At 39.5% G+C, this 22804-nt stretch overlaps 1 protein-coding gene across 1 annotated transcript in view; it reads right to left on the bottom strand.

Moving 5' to 3' along the window:
- The window catches only part of RSF1 (remodeling and spacing factor 1), a 43369-nt gene extending 21317 nt beyond the window's left edge, over positions 1-22052 (bottom strand). Inside the window, exons 1-8 of the mRNA XM_009286132.2 lie at positions 21966-22052; positions 17448-17540; positions 16550-16755; positions 14381-14538; positions 9445-11183; positions 6723-6920; positions 5458-5562; positions 3696-3775 (exon numbers count right to left, since the gene is read on the bottom strand). Of these exons, the coding sequence (XP_009284407.1) occupies positions 3696-3775; positions 5458-5562; positions 6723-6920; positions 9445-11183; positions 14381-14538; positions 16550-16755; positions 17448-17540; positions 21966-22022 (2636 nt within the window). The 5' untranslated portion in view covers positions 22023-22052. The remainder of the gene's footprint in view (positions 1-3695; positions 3776-5457; positions 5563-6722; positions 6921-9444; positions 11184-14380; positions 14539-16549; positions 16756-17447; positions 17541-21965) is intronic.
- Positions 22053-22804: the final 752 nt, after the last annotated feature.

Below are 22804 nucleotides of genomic sequence, written 5' to 3' on the forward strand. Positions count from 1 at the left end.
AGGACTCTAAAAGCAAGCCACATCTCTACAGATTTTAAAATTGTTTTGAGTAACTATTTTAGACCATACACGCTGAAGAACAATCCTGTGTGGGGACAAGGTACGAACTAGACATTTGCCAGCAGACCTACAACTTTCATGATCCAGTGACGCATCACTACAGTTGAAATGAAATCATGCAAGAACCAGTGTTAACCTCTTCTGGTGAGCTAAAGTCTCAGTCAACCAGAATCAGACTTGTGAAGTTACAGTCAGCAGCTGAACGAACACATACCACGTTACACTTGAGTCGCAACAGGATGCCTCATGTACACGAGTCATGTACACAGGCGAAGTCACCTGTACACAAACGCCTGAGATGCATATTAATTTTCAATACGTTTACTTCATATATGCATTATTTTTGGCAAATGGAGGCACCTACATGTAAAAAATTCAGATACTTTCATTAATTTATGAAGAATCGAAGTAAATTTTATAAGTCTTCTGACTAGCCTTCTGTACTATACATTTTTATCCAAATAACCTCCTGGAGGACTCTTTACTGAAAGAATCTAGCATAGTATTTTTTTCTTAAACAACATGAACAAGCACGGTTCCTAAAGTAATATTGACAAAGAGTAAAAATGGATTTTATGTTGTTTTACAGCCAAAAAGACCATTAACTTTGACAACTCTGTATCATTATATCAAAATTGAAATTTCTGGCTGCATGTGAAAGTAATTGGTTTTGTCTCCTGATGTCAGTTCTCCAAACTGATAGATCAAAAGAAATATTCATCCATCTGAGCACCACAAGATTGGTTGGATGAGGAAGAATTTTGTCATACATCACGCAAAATCACTATGGTCTTGAAAATGAATCAAAACAGCATCTTAAGGCAAGGAATACAACTCCTAAAATGAGAAAGGAACTAGAAATGTAAACGTTTTAGTGTTCAGCAAGTGTCTTCGATAGTTTCCTCCACTTCTCATTTCTTGTGATGCAAAACATCAAGAGAGGGGAGAGATGAGAAAAATGTAGCTGTTTTTAAACATGATCGGCCAGGCTTTCGAGATCTGCTTTTCTTCTGCCTGGCTTGAGTACACACTGCTTAAGAAATTAGCAAATGAAACAAGCCAGTCTTGCTGAGGTAAAGGTCTTAAAAAGAAATGCAAAATGAAGTATCTAATGCATTCCTTATTAGTCTGTAGTACACAGAAGCTCAACACTTTAACCAATAGTTTAAACATTTGAACCAACAGGTCTCCAACAGTAGGTGCAGATAAGCACTGACTAGTTATAAACTCTTCTAGACGAATCCAGAAAACATTTTCTCTCGTGTAAGCAGCTGCAAAGGTTGCTACAGAGAAGTCATGAAAGTGTGCATGAAAGGAAGTACTCCACCTGATTTGGCCTGGGGGAAGTAGAGAAGTAGTCCCCAGAGGGATTTTTCTATCCAGAATGTCTGAGAGTCTCTAACATGAACTAAAAGGGGCATCCATAAAAGCTTTAACGTCCACTCCCTCTAGCTGGTGGTAGGACATGATTATAGAAGTTAGCGTGTATGTGAGAAACCTGAAATTCAGCCAGCTTGTTGCATTTGCATCTTCAATTCATGAACAGGAAAAAAAAAGAGGTACGACTTCAATCTATGTATTTGTAAGTCAATGTGAAGCCTAAAGTTTTCATTAAAAAAGCCTGTGCCGTAACGCTTCGGGGATGTGTAAGAATATAGCTGAGTAGCTGAATCCATTTCAGTCAGATTCCTGAAAGCTAGGGAATAATTGAAAGAGCACAACAGTATCGCTAGTTCAAAAAGCACGATAACAACACTGGTTCAAAGAATCTATTGCGTGCGTGTGCCCACGATGAGACAGTTGGTTTTCTTCTCTTTGCCAAAAAGACAGACAACACGTTCTGTGATTTTACAGAAGCACTGCGTTAAAATATTTCTGTGCCCCAAACCACCAACCCGCTTTAACTTTTGCACTGAGCTGTAATAAGGACTGTAATTTCTTCTAGCATTATAATTCTTCAGCCTTTTCACCTTACAACTCGCTAAAATATACCATTAAGTTGAAAGACTTCAATATTGAACTACTGTATCATGAAATCTTTTATAACCCAAGCTCATTTCTCTTTTTAGGAGACTTTAAAAAAAATTAGAAAATAATACAAAAAAAAAAAAATAATCTTTTTGAAAAAAAAAAGAAAAATTTAGTTCATTTTGGATTGGAGACTTTAAAAAAAATTAGAAAATAATACAAAAAAAAAAAAATCAGTCTTATGATATACAATAGAAAACATTAGGTTCATTTGGTATGAGGATCAGATTGCAAAACGGTTGTTAAACATCTGTTTCAGACATTGAAAAGTGCTATATCAATTGCATGCTCTCCTGTAACCGTTAAAAGATCGTATTTTTATGCAACACTAGTGATTTCAAGAAAGTTAGACAGAATGGGAAAAGCTTGCATTCCATGTAATGTTTGCCAGCAGAATATTTACCAAAGTACATCCAAAAATATCGTTCACTAGTTATGGGTCTTCCCACCATAAAACAGAGCAGCAGACACAGTTCCTTTGTGTCCCATACTCCTGCACAGATGGAGGCTGTGTGTAAGCTGAGCTCACTCATAAAAATAGCTAATAGTTCCGTTCCCAGAGCTACAGATTCACTAGAATTGGCAAGCCATGGATAATTTTACCACAGCGTGATCTAGATCCGCTCTGAGCAGAAGTAGCGATGTTAGGAACAGTTGGTACCTGATCTGTCACTATCATTGTTGCTGCTGCAACAGCAGTAACAAACAGGAGATTTGAAGGAAGCTGAAAACAGGGACAGATTGTGCTCCCCTCTTCCCAGCACCGAATCACTACATCCCATGTGATACTACAGTGCCTGCTACAAATATAAGCCTGCTCAATTACTGTCTTTAAAAGGGTCTCACCTTCTGGTGAAATTTGCCTTTTAAGATACAACTCATGCAAAGTTTTGGTTAATCGTACAGATGTTACTAAATTTTGCAAAGTACTCAATGTATTGTCCTAAAAGGTATAAATTATGCAGACTGTGTTTCATGTCCCTCATTTTGAGGTCTGAAAACTGCAGATAGGATGTCCCAAATATTAAGGATGTTGTTCATAAATGCCGTAGACCAGTTTGCATTTAGCCTTTGGTAATGGCAGGGGTGGACACAAAATTTCATGCAAAGTTGTAATTCAGCTGACCGACTGCTACTACAGCAATTGTATCATCTTGTAAATTCGGCAAAGTTTAACAGAATCTAAAGCAACAAGACTGAAAAACCACATTAATCTGGACGACCTTTGTAACAAAGTCAGGCCTTAACCTTGCTTACAGCAGGAACTCCACGCACGGCTGACAGTATTACTAACACATGCAGCTGAACCAGTGCTGAAGACCATTTAACTACTGGTATAGGAAAGCCAGATTTGTGTTCAGGCACCTTAACCAAAGTTTAATACAAATGTATTTGCTTATCTTTTCCAGTTATTAGACTTTTTTTCCCTTCTTGCAAGCTCTCCCAGTGCTGCGCCACCAATAATCAGTGGGAAGTCAAAACTGGTCTTACCAACTCCCCGTCTCTTTGCTACTTTCCTCCCCAGTCCCCAGCTATTTTAGTGCTGCTTCAGTTATTACTACCCCTCTGCATAGCAGCTTGCTGTGAACGCAACCAAACAATAGTACCTGCGTTCTGCACGCTCCTTCTTTTTTAAGACAACATCCAGATCTTGTAATTGTTCTTCTAATTTCTCACAGAGTAATTTCTAAAGGAATGAAACACAACATTAGTTTCTTTCATAACCAACTATTTTCATGGTGAACTGATGGTCAGGCACTTCATTCACTATTTCTGTATGTGTCAGGAAGAAGGGCGAATGCCTTGCTACACTGGAGGCTCCTCTTCAGTGAACAAGGCTTTACAACAAAGACTGTCTTCCTAAACCACGCATGCTTCACCATGAACTGCTATAGAGATGCATCCTCCCAGTAACTGGCGTTTACTGCAGGAAGCAACGTGCCTAGAGCAAGTATTAAAGATGTTTAGAATAAACATACTTCTAAATTAGTACCACGTTTTTGCTGGTATTTACAACTTTGCCTCAGAGAAACCTGAGGATTTCACAGACATACATAATACACATACAGAAAGCTGAGTGCGTCCACACGCAGTGGTACCTGTTTGTCCCTTATCTTAATCTTTGGGAGAACACGTGAGTCTGTGGACACCTCAGTAAAAAGCAGAGACATGCTTCAGGATCATTTTCTTACCAAATGTTCCATATCTCAGAACACCACTTAAAACTCAAGGAGCCATATGTAAAAAATTACTTTTTATGGACAAATTGTGCCTTATTCTATGTTAATGCCCTCATCGTACTATTTCCGAGGATGATCTTCACGCTTTTACAAATCTGTCATTTTTCATATTAAAAATTACTAGACAGCAACAGAGCAAGGAGATGCTCTAACTACAAGCTGCAATCCCAAACTGCATAAAGAAAACATTCGTACATGCTCAAGATCATCACTACTTAAAAAACCTCCTCAGAAGACAACTAAAAATCAATGCTCAACACAGCCGTATCATGTCATGTCCTCGATGCAGCCAGATCACGTCATGTCCAGGGCGGCTAGGTTTTTGCAGGGCAACAGCCCTTTTGGCAAAGAATTTTCCTAAAAGCAAAGGAGGGGTTTGGGATCAGGCAGATTATTCTGAAAATTTGCATAAGTGGTTGCCCATTAATTTAAGAACAGCATCACACACTCTCTGGCTTATCCTCCCAAGCGCCATCCCTGCGAATCTTGCTATTTTAGATGCACATTAAATGAAACTGGACATGTGCACTACGGTTTGGGGTTGGGTTTTTTTGGCAGAAGCAGCTTTAACCTTCAAAAAAAAGTGTTCATACTTGTCTGCTACTCGACAAGGACAACGCTGGCTTTCCCAGCAGAGGTAAACTATACCGTGAGGCTCATGAGAAATGGCAGCTTTCGCTAACCAGCTTCTGAGCAAATGTCTCTGAAGAAGGAACAGCGCTTCAGAAACAGCTGCTTGCTTTGACCACTGATCCGTCCCTTGCTGCCTACTGCTTCCCCCTCCAGGGTGATAACATGATGTTTCTTCTGGGAAAAATTAAGACATCATATTTTCAATACTATGTTAGTCTTGAGGTAATTTAACCAAAGATGGGAGAAGACCAGCGTGGCTGGAGATTCCCATGTACAGGTCAGTCATTCATCACTAGCAGAAAAAAAAGGAAAGGAAAACCACCTCACAAAACTCAGTTTTACTAATGGGCAAGAGGGAAGATCAGCATCCCCACGATCCATCACCGTCTATTTTTTAACAGAAAAACAATAAAAGAACTTGTTAAACTCTCAACAAATCTCCACAACTGCAAGCAAAGCTGAAAAGGAGAACAGTGAAGCCAAATAGGAACCATACGTGCTGGCAAGGTGGGCAGAACCACTCTCCGTCAGGGATTATCATCAAAGGAGGGCGAAGGCAGGCTGTGTGGTATCCACTGTCACAAGAGTCACACAACAAAATCTGTAGAAACAAAACGAATCATGAGTATCTTTTGGCGTTCACAACACGTTAACAAGCTCCAGAACTATTTCACCAGCCAACACAGAAGCGCTTTATAATACTTTGGACTGTGCCAAAACAAAAAAAAAAATCCTGTATCACTTAACACTAGATGTTTCCGAGGCCAGGGGTGTTTTTTATGGGGAAGTTGGTGTATCACAGTTTTCTATTTTAACACCAGATTTCCTATGTGTTCTCGGGCACTTAGTACTACTGGACTACGCAGATTGTGTGCCCATAGTGTGGAATCCGGTAATGCTCTCCAGATCCCGGACTAAGTGGAAAACTGCATCTGGACAAGATGTGGTATGAACTGTTTTCCCTGTACGCTCATGTCCACATGAAGGAAACCTGGCCGTTTCCTCCATCAGGATGATTTTACATCCAGGACGGCAGAGACAAAGCCTCTTAGAGGTGTACAGAACTAGGCAACTGTTAGAGTTCATACTTAGCTGGGTAAAGCTTGAGATATCCCTTCCCATTAAAAAGCGAGGAAAAAAGCTGGTATAAGCTGTGTGAGTATCTATTGGAATATTTACCTCCAGCATCCTAGATTTCAAACTTTGTCTCAACTTTGCTAGGATATCTGTCACACACCTGAGAGTATGCTTATTTTGTGGATTCATAGCAGGACTGCACGTTATGATTTCCCAGATAAACAGAGGAATTCACGATGATATCTACTGCTGATGAACCAGAACCATAAACATTAGAAATAGTGAAAGCTCGCTGTGCTCTTTCTGTATGGGATTTTGCTACATCCAGTTCTCGGGGTGATGTGCAGCTGTACCCAGCGGGGATGACTATGTAGCTGTGACTGTGTCACAAGACACTGGAGTGCATACATTGTACATCTCCTCTGTATCCACTCAGATTGCAGGCACAGCCTCAGAGCCTCACCCAGATTAATTCTCAATGGGCTAACTTGTGTTATACCTCATAAAAGACGACATTTCAGAGGTGGTAAACAGAAGAAATAACTTCCTTCCCTCCTTCATAAAGGTAAACTCATCTACTCCTGCATACAGCCACCTCAAAGGATGATGTGCCTTCAGATACCGCCAAAGCCAATCCACCACATCTGACACAACAGCCAACCCAAGCTTTCCCCAGAAGCCTACCAGCTCAGGGTGATTGGGAAGGCCGCACTTCTTGCACGGCTCATCGTCATCAGCAGGCGCGGCTTCTTCTTCCTCCTCCTCTTCCTCTTCCTCCTCCTCATCGGAGTTTTTTTCACTCTCCGAGTCCTCACTTTCTTCATTACTTGAGTATTTCCACCTGCCACGTGTTCGCGTACCCGTCCACCGAACTTTGCTTCTCTATGAGACATACCATTTCAAAGAGAAAACACAAAGGAAGCTTACAGAGTTTCTTCCCAGATCTTAAAAAATACTTGTCTCTACAGTGAAGTGATTAATTTCAATCAGAACAGCTGCAGTAAATTTACAACAGAGCATTTCAATGAACAGATTGTCTTTCAAAGAGCCTTAAAATGCAGCAGGATAATAAAGGGAGAAAAATTCGTATCTATCTGCAGAAAGAAAGTTCCAAATAAGATTTAAAAGTAGGAAGAGAAATTTGTCACTCGGCCCCTTTTCTGTATGTTGACACAGTAAACTTGCTTGTGAACATGGCAAATTCCACATTTAAACTTTCCAACTTTTTGATGATAGCTTTCCTCAAGCCAGAGAGGCTCTTTTCTCCCCCGCCACGTACAGTTTGTGCCTTTTATTTCGCTTTAGGAAACACATTTGCATTCTCACAAGGATATTAACTTCAGTGTTTCTGGTGCTTTCCTCTAAGGTGGGCATACTTTTCTGAAATAAAATCACTGCACCTTTTAAGTGCATAACTTACATCAAGGTCTTCTTTCACGTTTATACTCTTCCATTATTTTTCTTAAGTGAAAACTGATTCACTTGATGATGCTTTTTTGCTAATCAAAGGGGCATCTACCCCTCCGTGTCGTATCCAGCGTAGTAAAGCAACCATATGTCTTACCGTGCATTTACTTGGACTTCCCACCTTTTTATTTTAAACAGTGGAAAATGACATCTCTTATTCTCTAGGTGTGTTAAGCTTTACTAGTTATTTGTTTAAAATATACTTTGGATGAAAACCAGAATTCAATTAAAATTCAGAATATCATTTTGTATTAGTTAAAACGACTTTCTGCAACTAGGATATTTCATATTGAAAGCAACGTACCAAACAGAAAAAACTTTTCTTCCCATTAACTGACTTGTTTCTCACAGACGTCACTCTCTCACAACTGTTTCCTCCCACCAGACATTGAAAAAGGAAAATATCTTTCCTAGCTTTTCCAACTCAAAACGTTTTTCAATTTTGACTAAACTACTCATTGACCTGAATGAGCCAAATAAACTAAAATGTACAAAATATTCTATTTATCCTGCAGGACGGACTTATACCAAAGCAGTATTTGTCATATTGGTAAAATTTTGTTTCGGGTTCTTAACATTAATTTCCAGCTCTTTACCGATTTTACTGTTTGCTAAACTTCAGTAGCAAATGTCTTTTAAATCCATGATAGTATTAGTTTAAGTTTAGGCTTCATCATATGTCATCATCATCATTTCAAACCTATTTTTTAAAGACCCTTCTTTAAAACAAATATAAAATATCCTGTTAAAGATTTGGGTATTTTTCATCTCGATAAAACGACAGAAGCTTACTAGTTTCAAACTTCTTCCTCTACCATATTTATTTTAAAATCTCTCTAGAAGAGTAAGTATTTTTAGATCTCTGCGTCTTTCAAAAAAAAAGAGATCAAGTTATAACAACAGTACTTCAAAATTAAAACTACTTGTGGGACTTACAATCACTATGATTTTGGGCTTTTTAAATGAAAATCTTAAAATTAATTTTTAAAGTGAATACTGTCTTTGTTTCTTTATGTATGAGACAGAATTTTTCAGTATAAATGTTATCATTCTATTTGTAAAATCAACTGTTCATTTTATGAAGGTTATTCAATGTAGCAGTATGTGAAAGGAAACTTCCTAAATATGCGAATGTCTTCGTAGAACTACAAAAATCAGTAAGGAAATGTATAGCAGTGGAAAAATTAATGGGATTTCAAGTTGATATAAAAAGAGTACACTTAAAAATACAGACTCTTTATTCCTTGTTTCTCTTTTGTACTCCACATCCAGTACAAAATGGAAGATAAATTAGTAAAAGGTGTTTATAATTACATAGACTTAGAAGCACACTATACATACGTATGTTTAACTTCGTGTTGTATTTACCTGACATACTTTTAAGATCTATGCTGCATAAGCAAAAGTTTATCATGAAAAAAAGATACCTCCACCCAAAGTAAAATGTATATCCCATGTATGAGAAAAGCTAAATTATATCATGAACTCACCACAACAGTAACTTTAGCTTCACCTAGAAACAGAAGTCATAATATTTTTTTATTCTTCACCATTTGTTGGTTCCTTTTTGGCTTACGATCATCCTGACCAACCAGACACCAAGTATCCATCTAGTAAATCCACAGGAGCTAGAAGTCTCCATTCAGCCACTCAGCCAGACTGACTCGGGTCTGATCATTTCATTTCTTAGAAGAATTCACTCTGGTTGACTTGGTCTACTTAGTTTAGGTTAAATGACACGATTTTATAAACCGGTAAGCCAACACTCTCTTAGGGGGTGTTTTTAGATTTGTCGAGTCCGCTAACTGGATTGCAAAGCCAGTTCCTTGCAAAAGCTGACCAAAGGAACAACATCCTCAATATTCCTATGTAAGCGTATATTCTCCTTATAGATAAGACTGCGGGTATTCTTTATTCCCGGGTAATAAAACTGTATTACCTTGTTAACCTTAGAATTTGACTCCTTCTCTTGTTTTTTTGCATCTTCTTTTCGTTCCGGTTTTTGTGCTGCTGCAGGTTTCTCCTCTTCTTCTTCAGGTCGTTTTTTGTCGGGTTTCTGATCCCGAGTCTCCACAACTTTTGGAGTAGGCTTGGATATTCTTGGAGATCGCCTTAACGTGCGGCCAATGCTGACCTCTTCTGGCGGCGTTTCTGTCTTTCTCTTCCGGCTGGAGATCCTGATTGTTAATTTAATTCCTTCTTTCTGTCTTTCAGAAGTTATTTCTTTATTATCTGTTGCACAGCTTTCTTCTTCAGAAACCAGCTTATATTTAAATTTGCTTTTAGGTAGTGGAGATTCCTTTTTACCCTCTGAAGAGTCCTCTAGATTAGAAGCATGGGCATCATCTAATCTGTCTGGCTCTGTCTTGGCAGCTTCCGGCTCTTCCTCTTGTTTTTCAGGGCTAGGTTTTTCTTCTGCTTTGCTCTCCTCGGGCAGAGCCGTTTTACTATCAGAGCCCTCCTTTTCCAAAACAGGCTTCTCTAAAGCAACGGGAGAAGCAGATGAAGGGGGCGTCCCAGCAGCTTTTGGAGAATGAGGTTTCTCCTCAGACTCACCTTTACTTTTCGAAGCCTCTTCATCAGACAGTGCAAGCTTGGGCAGTTCTGCAGGAGCAGATGCCTTTGCGGACTTCTCTAGCTTCTCCAAACATTCTTTGGGTGGCGGTAGTCTGTCCTTTTTGATTTTCACGGCTAGTTTCTCTTCAGTTGTTTTGGCACAGTCTTCAGAGTTTGAAGACTCTTCCACTACCATTTCAGTAGTTGTGCCGTCAAGGGACTCGTTTTCCACAGGACTAGATTCCTCCTTTAAAGGCACTTTCTGATTAGAAACCTCAGAGACCACAGCCCCGATCTCTTTCACCACAGTTACTGCATTTTTCTCAACCTCGCACGCTTTTATAATTTTACTGACAGAGTCTGATACCTTTAGGGAGTCTGATACCTTTTCCCCACTTTTTCCATTTCTCTCTTTTAATGAGCCGCTGTCTTCCTTTGTGCTAGCGGAGTGTTCTGACTTATTATTTTGTATGACACTTGGGGTTATCTTTTCACAGCTAACCTCTCCATTTACTAGCACTTTCCCATCAGGACATAAAGCAGTAATTGTAGGGACTCTCTTAAAAGCTTCTTCTTCTGGTTTCCCTTCTTCCTTCACGACATCCTTTGTTGGAGTAACACATTTACATAGGGGCCCCTTTATCGGACTGTCGTAGTCATCCGTCAGCTTGATCTCTCGCTTTTTAAGCGGTATTTTCGCCTGCTGGTCATTTTTAAGTTTCTCACTTTCTTCCACAGATTTCTCCACAATTTCTTGGGGAGTTTTGACATTAACACAAAATTCTAACCTCTCCGGCTCATGAACTGCTATTTTGTCCGCACAACTTTTTACTTCTTTTAAGTCTTTTGGTTCTGTTTTGTTTTCCTTCACCTCTACTTTAACAGGCTTGACATTTTCTTTAAAGGAGTCACTTTCTTCTTTGACAGTTTGCTTTTCTTCATTGTATTCTGAAGGTTTCTCTAATTTTACTATTACTGGCAATTTTATAATTTCTTTTTCTTCCACTTTCTCCGTTTTCAGTGTATTTTCGTCATCTTTGACCACAGGAAGAGGAAGGCTTTCCAAGTCCATGGACTGTTCCTCCACCTCCTCTTTTTCTTCTTTGATTTTTAATTGATTTTCTGTTGACAGAGAAAAAACAACTATGAAACAACCAGGGGACCTACAGGATTACAAAGAGCATCCATCAAAGCAAAGGCATATCTGAAAAACCCAACAACCCAAAGTCCCCCGCAAATGAATCCTCTCTCATGGAATTATTAGGAATCTGGCTTGTCTAACACTGTCATTAAATGAGTGGGTTGCCAATTTTTAGCTACAGAATCACAGTTCAGTTTAATTATGTACCAAGATAAACCTAAATTTCAGAAGCTAATCGGCAGAATTCTAGACTTATCCTTCTTTATACAGACATCTCAGCCCCTTCTTCAGTAGTGCCACAATACTTTCAGAGGACACATAAAACCTACGTAGCGAGCGCACAAAGCATCCACTTGAAGTCTCACTTGAGTTTCTGAATTATTTCACAGACCAGAACACGGTGTGAGATTCCATGGTCTTCAAGTGAAATTCCACATGGAAATCAGTCCCCTGTTTGTACACGTTTTTATTTCAAGAAATACTTAACAATTGTATTTCAACAGTTCAGAGAAAAAGACATTCAACATTAGAGCTTATGGCAAAATTCACCTAGATTCTCTGGACGACTACATCTCCTACATACTATCAAAACACAAGTAACAGACAGTATTCTACATTCATTTCACCTGCCATTTCTAAAACAAGCACAGTGAGTAGCAGCATATGCCAGAAAAACCTGCAGAGCTTAAAGAATTAGGTAATGCCTACTTTGCTAAGTCATTTTTAGATCGTTAGGGCTTAAAGTACAGTTCCAGCATTCAGAAGAAGCCATGCAACTATTTTGTTACTACGTACTTAAGCCTATTATTTATCATTACCGCAGCCTCTTAATACCTCAGGCTTTTTTATTCCACCATACTTTTTGAGTCAGCTAGGGATAGAACTAATTAGAAAAAAGCAAACATAATAGCACTGCGTATACCGTAACAGCATGTTCTGCCACCTGGAAGATGTTATTGCAAGCATGCCCTAACTCCAAACAAAAGGACGATTTTTTTTCTACCTCACCCCTCTCCCTCCAAGCATGTATCCAAATAAGTCTCAGCAATTAGTCCAGCAGTGAGAGATGCATCCCTAAGGCACCGGAAGCGATAACATTTTGAAGGCTGAAGGCTGGTTTTTTCCCCCTCCACAGAAGCGGTCCCCACTCTGAGCCCTTGTAATGTAAAAGCTGCCTCTTTAAAATTTGTCTGTAACAGTGAGAATGAGATTTTTTTCCGTGTCCGAATTCTTCCGTCCTCCCTTCACTTCTTTCTGCCTAAACTTTGTTCACCCATTTCTTCCCATCACCTACTGCTTTCTCCCAAACTTCTAACATCAAGGATCACCAGAATCCCCAAATCTTCTCTATACTGAAAATCAACGGTTGCTCTATAGTTTAACTCCCCGAACTGCTCATAAAGCATTCATATATACAAAATGACTCAGCTGATGCACAAGCTGTCTTAACACTATTCGAGTCCATCAATCAGGCTAGTAAAAAAACATGTAAGCATTGGTTCAGTTTACCTTATTTTTGTGTGAACTAATTTAATGCTATTTGGGAAGCAGCCAAAGCAAACAGGTACCAGGTCTTCCAGTATGTTTTCACTGTACCCTGGAAGGGCTTTGAGCGCAGTCCTTGGGCTAACAGGCAGAATTACTACAGCTTCTCAACAGAAAGGCTCTAAGTAGTGCTCTGTGAATACACCGACTGTGCTTAAATCACTGCACATGCCAGTAATTTCATCGTTCATTACGTACATGGGACTGGTGGCTAGGAGTGATTTTGCATCAATAGGCAGCCTAATGCAAGTACTGACCCAGGTGAGCGTGCCACAGGATTTGAGGACACTCATTAAAGTGTTTTCAGAAGGATCCTCCTGAATTCAAAGGAAAGTAAAACCGTATCCGAAGCGGAGATCTCGATTAGGTGATTTAAGCTGGCTCGACCAATTTTTAGTGAGACAAAGGCAAAATCGGTACTTGGGATGAATTCTGCAGCGTCGGTAACCACGCGGGTTATGTTGTCACTTATGTGCACAGTTCGATATTAGAAATGCCTTAGACAAAGACAATTCTGATGGTGTTCATCACAATTTACTGCAATTTCTACAGTAGTCTTTTAACGCTTCCACAACAACTCAAATTTTATCTAAGTTTATTTATTTATTCTGTTCTACGCTGTTTGTTGCAAAGAATGAGAATAAAGTAGCAAGTCTCTCTCTTTGATACTCGGAGCCAAGACTGGCCTTGGCTAATTCCATATATCAAATGCACGTAAACAGATTTCAAGTAACACATACTAACCCAGTGGAATCCTCATATCTTGTTTCTGACTGTGAAAATCTTTTCCTGTTTTTTAAAAAAATAGTAATACCAGGTAGTAACTGGGGTAAGATTACTTGGGATAACAAGCTTTTAGCTTTTCATAACCTAAAAAAGATCAGATTCTTATACCACAAAATACTTCAGGCTAACTGATACTGACACTTAGTAAAACCAATGCACAAACCAACAAGTCAGCTAAGTTGTTAAATACGTGCAATGACATGATAATAAGGAAGGAAAAAAGGTTCTTTGTTAATGAGAACAGTGGAGGCAGCTAAGGACCACTTCAATTCTAAAATATTTTAGTATTTTAAATTGTTTTAACTTAAGCTCACATCTTCTTGAAAAATGTCGATTATGACACAGTTGAGGAAGCAACCTATAGTTTTTGATTCAAACTCAAAAGCAAAAATAAACACCACACCCAATGCTGTATTGATTTCAATCATGGCATTGCACAAACAGATTTTTTTTTCTTTTTAAAATTTTAATGTTGCTAGAGAAGGAAAAGTTTGGCAACAGTTCAATGCTCCACAAGAACATACAATGATGAGTATTTACAATACATGTAAATACATCTGTACTTACAATACAAAATGTACAGCAAAAATAAAATTACTTAAAAAACAATTTATACACAGCTTTCTTCTTATAAACTCTTGAGCCTAAATATGCACTAAAAACCTCCAATAATATTTATAATTTCAAAGTATTCAATATTTACTTGATATACTTTGAACAGAAACATTTTTTGTGTGTTTTTTTTTTTTTTAAAGTCCTAATCTAACACGGTAACTTTTCATGAAGTTGAAAATTCTAACATTGCCACAGCACAACATTTAAAATCTGAGAAAAGAAGGCAGAAAACCTTGTGTAGATGCTTCTTCACCCTTTTTGGTGTCTTCGTCTTCTATGCTTGGGCTTTCACGTGATGAATTCTCCTGCTGAGAACTGTTGTTTTTCAACAGGGCAGGATCAATTTGTGCTTTCAAGAGCTCAAGGGTCTCGGCAAGCTCATTGCGGTTTCTAGATGACAGAAGAAAAAACATAGTGTCTGATAAGCCACTTACTCACCCCGAAGGGATTCATAAAAAATAAACAAACACCATCTGCTTAAATGAATGCTGCCCCGAAAACCTTATATACAAGCACAAGCGTGTCCCACCAGAGTGGCTGCAGCTTCAGAGTCAGAAACCTGCCGATTTATCCATACCAAAATAAAATCACGTTTTTGGAAGGACCTTACCTATCTCGACTCAAGGCCTGTTGGGTCTGGATCCAACCTGCTACTATTATTCTTTTATTTGTTACGCTCTTACCAATCCTCACTGATTTTTCTTTGCAATTTCTTTTTTCTCTCAGCAGAGAGGAAGTTGTAGTTTTCTGCTCATGCACCAAAGGAGCAACCACATCGTTCAAGTGAAGTTTTCAAAAGCAATTAAGTAATTTAGATACTTTTTGCAAGTACCCATCCTAAGCACACGTAGCAAACAATACCAGGTTGTCTAGAAAACTCCAGCTACTCGAGTTATGATAGCAAGACGACGTTCACGCATCTCTATGCGTGCCAGTCTCAGCACACTGTAACTCCTTATTCAAACTGGACATCTAACTACAAAAAACACCACCTTCACGTATGATGAATTTCAGCGATGATTAAATGGAGTCATTGTTTTCGTAACAGACTAGAATAACAAGGCTCTCGCATTTCTTCTTTCAGAGTCAACATTCAGCAATTTGTTTTGTGCCCAGGTTTACAGAAGGAAAAAAAAAAAAGGAAGCCTGGAAGTGCAACAACCCCGAGATGTGGAATCGCACGGGTTTAAAACCGTTTCTGATTTTACAATGCGTTACTGTTACAATACATTTTCTGCTGTGAGCATGGAGTGTCAGAACTTTCCCAGCAGAACCCCGATTTCTTCCGCTTTTGGCATTGATGTCTGGAGTCTATAATGCATGAAGAGAGACAAACACCGCTCAGCTCTTGACCGGTTTGTTTAGACACATTTACTCTATTCACCCACAACAGCCGTCTGAATTTCACTGGTAGTAATGCTTATCATTTTATGGCCCGTTGACAGTGGTTTAAACAGTTTCGTGTGACTCCCTTGGTCACTGAAGTTATGGATATGTAAATAAGCTGCAGATACAAAAATTAAAATTTACAAATGGAAAAAAATCATCATTTTACTTTTTTTAGGTCTATTTTTACATCTCTGTGCACTTTTTCAGTCAGAGTTGGTTGTGCTGAGTCCAGTTTAAAATCCACTTGGAACTCAAATTAAAAAAGTTTACATGGAGATAAACTAAAAGTGGGTAACTGGTAGATATGAAACAAATTTCAAACCAATTCTTTTTCCTGTAAGATTCCATACGCTTTGCTCAGAGTCGGAAAGTGAAAAACAAAATATGTAACAAGAATCACAAAGAACTGTAAGTCTGAAGCTAAAATATCACTAAAATATTAACAGACCAATCTGCAGCAACTGAGACCCAGAGGCACTGAGTCATGTACACATGTCAGTCTGCATCAACATCACGCACCTCATCTTTAGTGATTTATGAGCTGACTTCTACTCCAGAAGATTTTTCGTGCCTATTTGTATTATCAACAGTTTTGTAGTTCTGTGAAGTTAAAATTGCAGTGTAATTCCCCCAAGGACAAAACTGTCCACTTGTAATTGTCTTAAAAGGGCAGAAGTTAAAGAAGCAAGAGGAGTCCTCCATTTCCTACGGCATTTAGCTGGCCAGTGAGCAATATGGAGCCATCGTCCTCAAGAGAGTCTTCCCTTGGTACCCTTTCCATATATCCATTGTAGTTTGATTAAGCAGAAAACAAACTGCATGCTGGCTGTTACCAACAAATCAGTGAGTTATTTCCATACATGTTTTTTTGCTAACACACACACGTGAAGGCAGAAGATCCCACTGTCATGGATTCTACTCTGTGAGAAACGGAGATTTATTGAAATAAATTTCTGAACCCCACTCACAAATAGCTAAAATCCCTACAAAATAAGAGAAAAAAATGGAATACCTAACAATGCACTTCCACGTGGATCCATCCTGGTCATCCTGTTCTTCTATGTACATCCTGACGTTATGCTCTTGGTCCAGCTGGTACCAATACATCAGGCCATCCTTGTCTCGACCAATGGGCTGAAGACGCATGGCATCGGCATCCTCCTCATTAATTATATTCTTAAACTTTAGATTGTCATCAAACTGACATTCACAGAGATACTGAAAAGGTATGAAAGTAGAAAGACTGTTAGAATACCAAAATATAAACAGAAATAAGAAAGTCAGGTCATTTCCTTTCAGTGTAATTTGGAACTTCTTTTTAGGCCTCTATCGGATCTGTGAGTTAGCTACAGTTACCGGGTTTTTTTTCCCAGACCATGCTGTTTTTAAATGAGAGACAATTTTTATTTAGTTTTTGGGGTTTTGTTTTGTTTTTTTTTCCCCTCCCCTGGGCAGCTTAGAAAGTTTCTTTTTAATTATTTTTTTTTTTACATAGTACAAATGATCTCATTCTACAATAAAACACAAAATTAACTTGGAACCAACCCTGACAGTTTTCTCAAGACTTGAAAAGATGAAGTCCCATCTTTGCCTTTGGAATTCAGATAAGCTTATCTAATTGCAAGCTAATAACCATTTTAAAAAGTGTACTGCACAGGCAAATAGCTCCTGACAAAACAGTTTTCATACAAAGTGTGAAAAATATGCAAAGTGTTACATTCAGTTGGGGCCCAACCCACTACCACGAGCACCATGCCTGTTACAAGATCAGCTCCGCATGCAATACAGCTACTTACGGTTCAGTCAAGCTAAACCCGCACGACGTTTAAGTGAGTGAGAAAGCAAGATCTCCAAGATATTTAAGCGAATACGGAAAAAGTCATTTAGGAACTTAGCTGATGAATGTGTACCTTCAGAATCCCCAGTTTGCATTCAACACTCATTTCTAGGTATCCTTTTTTTTCCATCTCCCAAGCCCAAGTGCTGTTGAATTCTTGGCATATCTGTCACAAACAAAATAAAAAGATGGCTAGGGTTAGTGGATAAAAGCAACTCTGAACTTTTATATTAATAGTACCTTACTGCAGGAGCAATTACACAGGATCTCTTCAGGACTGCAAGTCAGAAAGCCTCACACAAAAATAAAAAAATAAAACTGGAGTAGGCTGGGAAGCACTGGCAAATCTCCATGGAAGAGTACATCATCGAGGTCCTGATCACCACCAACTTCTCTAAAGCTCTTAAATTAGGCAGCACAACTCTGAGCTGGGAAGGCATCCTTGTCTTTGCTGTGCAAAATCTCCCATTTTTCTATTTCTGACTTGTCTATTTAGAATATAAATTCTCTTGAGCAGATGTGATTTCTTACTACATGTCTTTACAGCGCTTGGCACATAAGCTGCCAAGCTCTCTTGGGGCCCCTAAGTCCTACAACTGCACTGCAGATAACAAATGCAACTGATATTCACTCCACACTGTGGGATTATTGTCCTTTAGAAAACACTAAATATCTTGGGCCTCAAGCCATTTGATAAATATTTTAAAATATTAGAAGTATAGCCAATTTTCATTTACTTAAAGCAAATAAATTCCATGACACCAATATGGGGGGAAAAAAAACCCACAGAACACAAAAAAAAGTGGCAGTAGAGGAGAAATAGATTGAATCAGCGGGAGCTCCAATAATAACGGTGGAGAAGAAATTCCCTCTCCTCCTAAACAACTCTGACACGCTTAAGACAACTCCCATGAACAGAGAAGAGCTGCTTCTCAGTGGAGGACACATAGTGGGATCTCCAATCAGTGAGGCTACCCTAGTGGAAACGCTCATTAGAAGGAGGCAAAAGCTAATTACAGCTACATCTCCAGTAGAGATTATTTTGAAATGCCACTGTTGAATCACGACTGTCCAAATTGGCACACAAGGCACCGCTGCCCTCCAGTCTGCAAGGAATCAAAACCCTGCCGAATGGACTCAGTCGAAACAGTGTAGTCTCCCAATCACCAGATTACTATTAAACACAAGATACAGTCACTAAGCTACTTAAAAACTCGTAAATCACATCTGAAAGCAGCTTTTTCTGGAAACAGCAGCAAAAATAACCCTAAATTTCACCCACCAGAAGTACAGACCAGCTGATTTGTGCTGTAAAACTCCACGTGGGCTACAACCAAGAAAGGTGCCGCTACCCCTCCCCTGTCCCCACGGCCGTGCCACCTGCCCTCTGCTATCCCTAGTACTGACACCGCTCCTTAAGTGACCTAAGGGTAAGCCTGCGATTAGATCGGCTCAGCCACACCGTAAATCACAGTCTGACTTTAAACTACAACCTACAGAGGACGGTGAAGAGCGTGCTCTCTGGTCACAGTGAATCCCGCTGGAGAGCGGTTTGTCCTGCTCCGAGGTTAGGGAACATTACACAGGCACTTCTCTGACGCAAAGCCAAAGCTCGCAGGGAGAGACAATGGCTGCTCGCTCACAAAACAAGGCTACTCTGCTTTCTCTCCCATTTTCAATGATGTAGTGTGAAGAACACTGGGAAACTGTATCAAACCCCTTGCTAAGGGCATGTGCCAGCCGCTGTTCATTACTTACTCATTAAGTATGAAAGCAATAATGAGAAGTTTCATGCGCTGTGGAAGTGTATGATTGTCAAAGCAAAAGCTGAGAGACATCAGAGCTGATGAAGCATCTGTTCAAACTGAGATGACTACGTTTTGACAATTAAAAACCAGATGATCGTACTTTCTCCTGACAAGTACTGTCACAACCCTGAACCGCAGATCTCATTGATTCCTGAATCTGCTGAAATGTTAGTCTCTGCTTTCATGGAGAGGGACGTTTCACACCGATCAAAAACCTGCAGCTTGCGGGAGCAGCTGGCTTCTGCGTGCTAAAGCGTGGTCAGCACCTTCCCACCCTGCAAAAGAGGCACTGAAACAGCTCGCTCTCCCAAATATTTCCAAAGCAACTATGATGGCATCTGACACTTCCTATTACCACGCTCCAAATGTTCACTTTAAACAACGAAAACGGGAAGGTGAAAGACACAGCAGAGGAGTCTGCCTGGGTGGGACTACAGACACCTGAATTCTAACAATTGGGGCAGAAAAGACAGTGTGTTCAGAACATGCCGATTTCAGGGCTGAAGGTTCCAGATGGACCGGTCCAGAGAAATCTTATCTAAAAATGCAAAATATGTTTGACAATAGTCAAGTGAAGCATTCTGCCAGGAGACAGTGCAGCCTGAATTAACTCAGCTACGCGTTTCTCAAAAAACAGCTAAGCTGGACAGTTCCTCCTAGTTGTTCAAACGTTTAAGGACAAGCCAGTTCTTTACCTCGGTCATACATGACCACATACGTTCCTTGCGCAGAGGAGAAAAGTCAGATTCCTGGAGCCCTGTAGCCATTTTCTTCCAAAAAAGACCAGTGTGTATGCTGGTGAGCCAACTTGGGTGGGTCACCATCAGAAGAGGGAAGGGAAAGAACTCTCAACTGCCACGTTCACTTCCTATCCCAAAATACATTCATCTGTCAAAATACCAGCCACAGCTTAGAGACAATTTTTTTATGATGCTCTTTATAAGCATGACAGTCAAATAAAGCATATCGTATAAACAGCTGGTATATAAACAAAACATAATAATACATGTATGCATAAATATGAAGAGCATGTAAGTTTGAATGTCCTCCACTTAAAGTTTCCTCCTAAATAAGAAAAGAAAACGGTCACATCTAGAATGTATCAAACCCTCTTTTAGCAAAGGAACACATTAGTAGTTTCTAAGAAAGGAAAAAAACCCAGGTCAACATTGCCTCTTTGAGTATGTCAATAAAGTGTCAAACAATACCACAGGCACCTAGGAAGAACGCTCTCAATGGTTCCACACCTTTTCAGTCTTTCCTGGCTTTTGTGGCATTTCCCAATACTCTTCGTTGTTTTTCCAAGTTAATTATGCTCCTTTGAAATAGGGACGAGATTAGCATACCTCTCTAATTAGTTATATTCAAATTCTTTTGTTCTTCAAGGTTCCTTTGAACCACCGGCTAGAATGAGCTTCAAGTTAGCTCTGGAGACTGTTAAATGAAGTAGAATTTATTACCGCCTACTTGGTCTCAACAGGGGTGTGTGGGAGGGTTTCCTTACCACTTTCCCATCCTTCCAGTGCCTGCTGAAGGAAGCTTTTCCAAACTACTCCTCTCAAACTTTTATCTCTCGGCTTTCTGCTTACCACACAAGTGGCGAGCGGTTTCAGTGCGGTACATAAGTTCACTAGTCAGAGTTGGGTTTTCTCAGCTTGCTGCGATGGCTTTTTGGTATATTAAGGAATTGAACACAATTCAGTAACCGCAGTACTTGGTAATATACGAAGTACACAAAAGTTACATAAATTATTACATTATTATTTTAAAACATCATCATAAATACTTTACAACTGGTTAAGAGGTTAGGTTTAAGCTAAGACCCTTCAGCAGGTGATTTCCTGACATACTCCCAGTCCTAAAAACATCATCATCTTAAGACTACACAAACCTCGGGACAAATCCTCGTCTCTGTAAAGCTTATAGAGAGCACTTAAGGGGGCAAACTGCAACTGGATTTGCAAAGTGCCATTATTGGTATCGTTGCTGTTACCATAATGCTGTATTTCTAAGTAAGATGCGATCGTGGCTGTACAGACCATACCAAGACTACATTTTTGTGGATTTAAAAGACACGTGGAACATAGCCATATCCAATATCTGTATTTTTTTATTTTCTGAAACAGTGTAAATTCTTTAAACTGAAAACTATTTGCATGTAAGGTGCCAGCAATGGCACAGCCACAATTAAAATACCAATACAGAATTATGTAAAACAATGGGATGCTGTATTTTTGCTGATGCATAACTACATTTTCACCTTAGCTGTGCCATTCTGGGCATGCCGATAGAAATCACTGCAACACTTTCATTTATTGTTAACACATGCTACAACAACTCCGTATGGTTAGTCCCTGTATGAATACCAACCAAATCACAATAATTAAATCATACCCAGACAACTGATATACCAATGAATTGTTACCATGTAAATCTCTCTGCTCAGTTTAGCCCGTTTGCAGGCTACTAAATCTCCTTCTTTATTTAGGCTCTTAAAGCTCAAAAAAATATTTTACTACCAAGTATGAAGGCGTACGCTCTTTTACATGCAGAAGATTTTGTCTGTTTTCAGAGATTTTTATTTTATTTTATTTTTTTTACATAAGCCTAGGCAGACTGAAAGTTAAGCTGGGATCTTACGCAACTAAAGTCTGGGCACGCACATCGATGTTGGCCACAACACAACCCAAGGCTCGCTGTAATTCATACCAGGGGTTGCGGACACAACAGCTCATCATAACCATATTCCAGCATTGCAGAATAATACAACGCGCATATTGTACCTTGATCAAATATTTTTCCCATCTGTCTGCCGTGACAGACTTCCCAATCTTTCTCATCAGTTTCAAGTGAAGCTCCACCAATTCTTTTGGAACTGCAGTATTGAGAGAGAGAGAGAGAGAGAGAGAGAGAGAGAGAGAGAGAGAGAGAGAGAGAGAGAGAGAGAGAGAGAGAGAGAGAGAGAGAGAGAGAGAGAGAGAGAGAGAGAGAGAGAGAGAGAGAGAGAGAGAGAGAGAGAGAGAGAGAGAGAGAGAGAGAGAGAGAGAGAGAGAGAGAGAGAGAGAGAGAGAGAGAGAGAGAGAGAGAGAGAGAGAGAGAGAGAGAGAGAGAGAGAGAGAGAGAGAGAGAGAGAGAGAGAGAGAGAGAGAGAGAGAGAGAGAGAGAGAGAGAGAGAGAGAGAGAGAGAGAGAGAGAGAGAGAGAGAGAGAGAGAGAGAGAGAGAGAGAGAGAGAGAGAGAGAGAGAGAGAGAGAGAGAGAGAGAGAGAGAGAGAGAGAGAGAGAGAGAGAGAGAGAGAGAGAAAAAAAAAGAAAAAACAAAAGAAGTTATGAAGTCTGGTGCAAATATACTTCAATGCTAAACAGTGATAACACTGAAACACTGTGACACATGGAGAAATTTTAATAAAACACAGTAACGTAAAGTCTGCTGAAGAGCAGCCCCGCAACTGAGCGAAGGAGGAAGGTTAATTTAATCACGTGGGTCTTTTTGTCTAGATTTACATTTACAGTGATCATCGCCCTTCCTTAAACTCAACGAAACAGACCTCAGTGATAAACACGTAAAAATTTTGGCAGCATTAAAACAACTGGACAGGAACGACGCCGGTCAAACACCTACAA

This window comes from Aptenodytes forsteri, unplaced genomic scaffold (genome assembly GCF_000699145.1).
Source record: "Aptenodytes forsteri isolate BGI_AS27 unplaced genomic scaffold, ASM69914v1 Scaffold231, whole genome shotgun sequence".
In the NCBI taxonomy this organism is placed as follows: Eukaryota; Metazoa; Chordata; class Aves; order Sphenisciformes; family Spheniscidae; genus Aptenodytes; species Aptenodytes forsteri.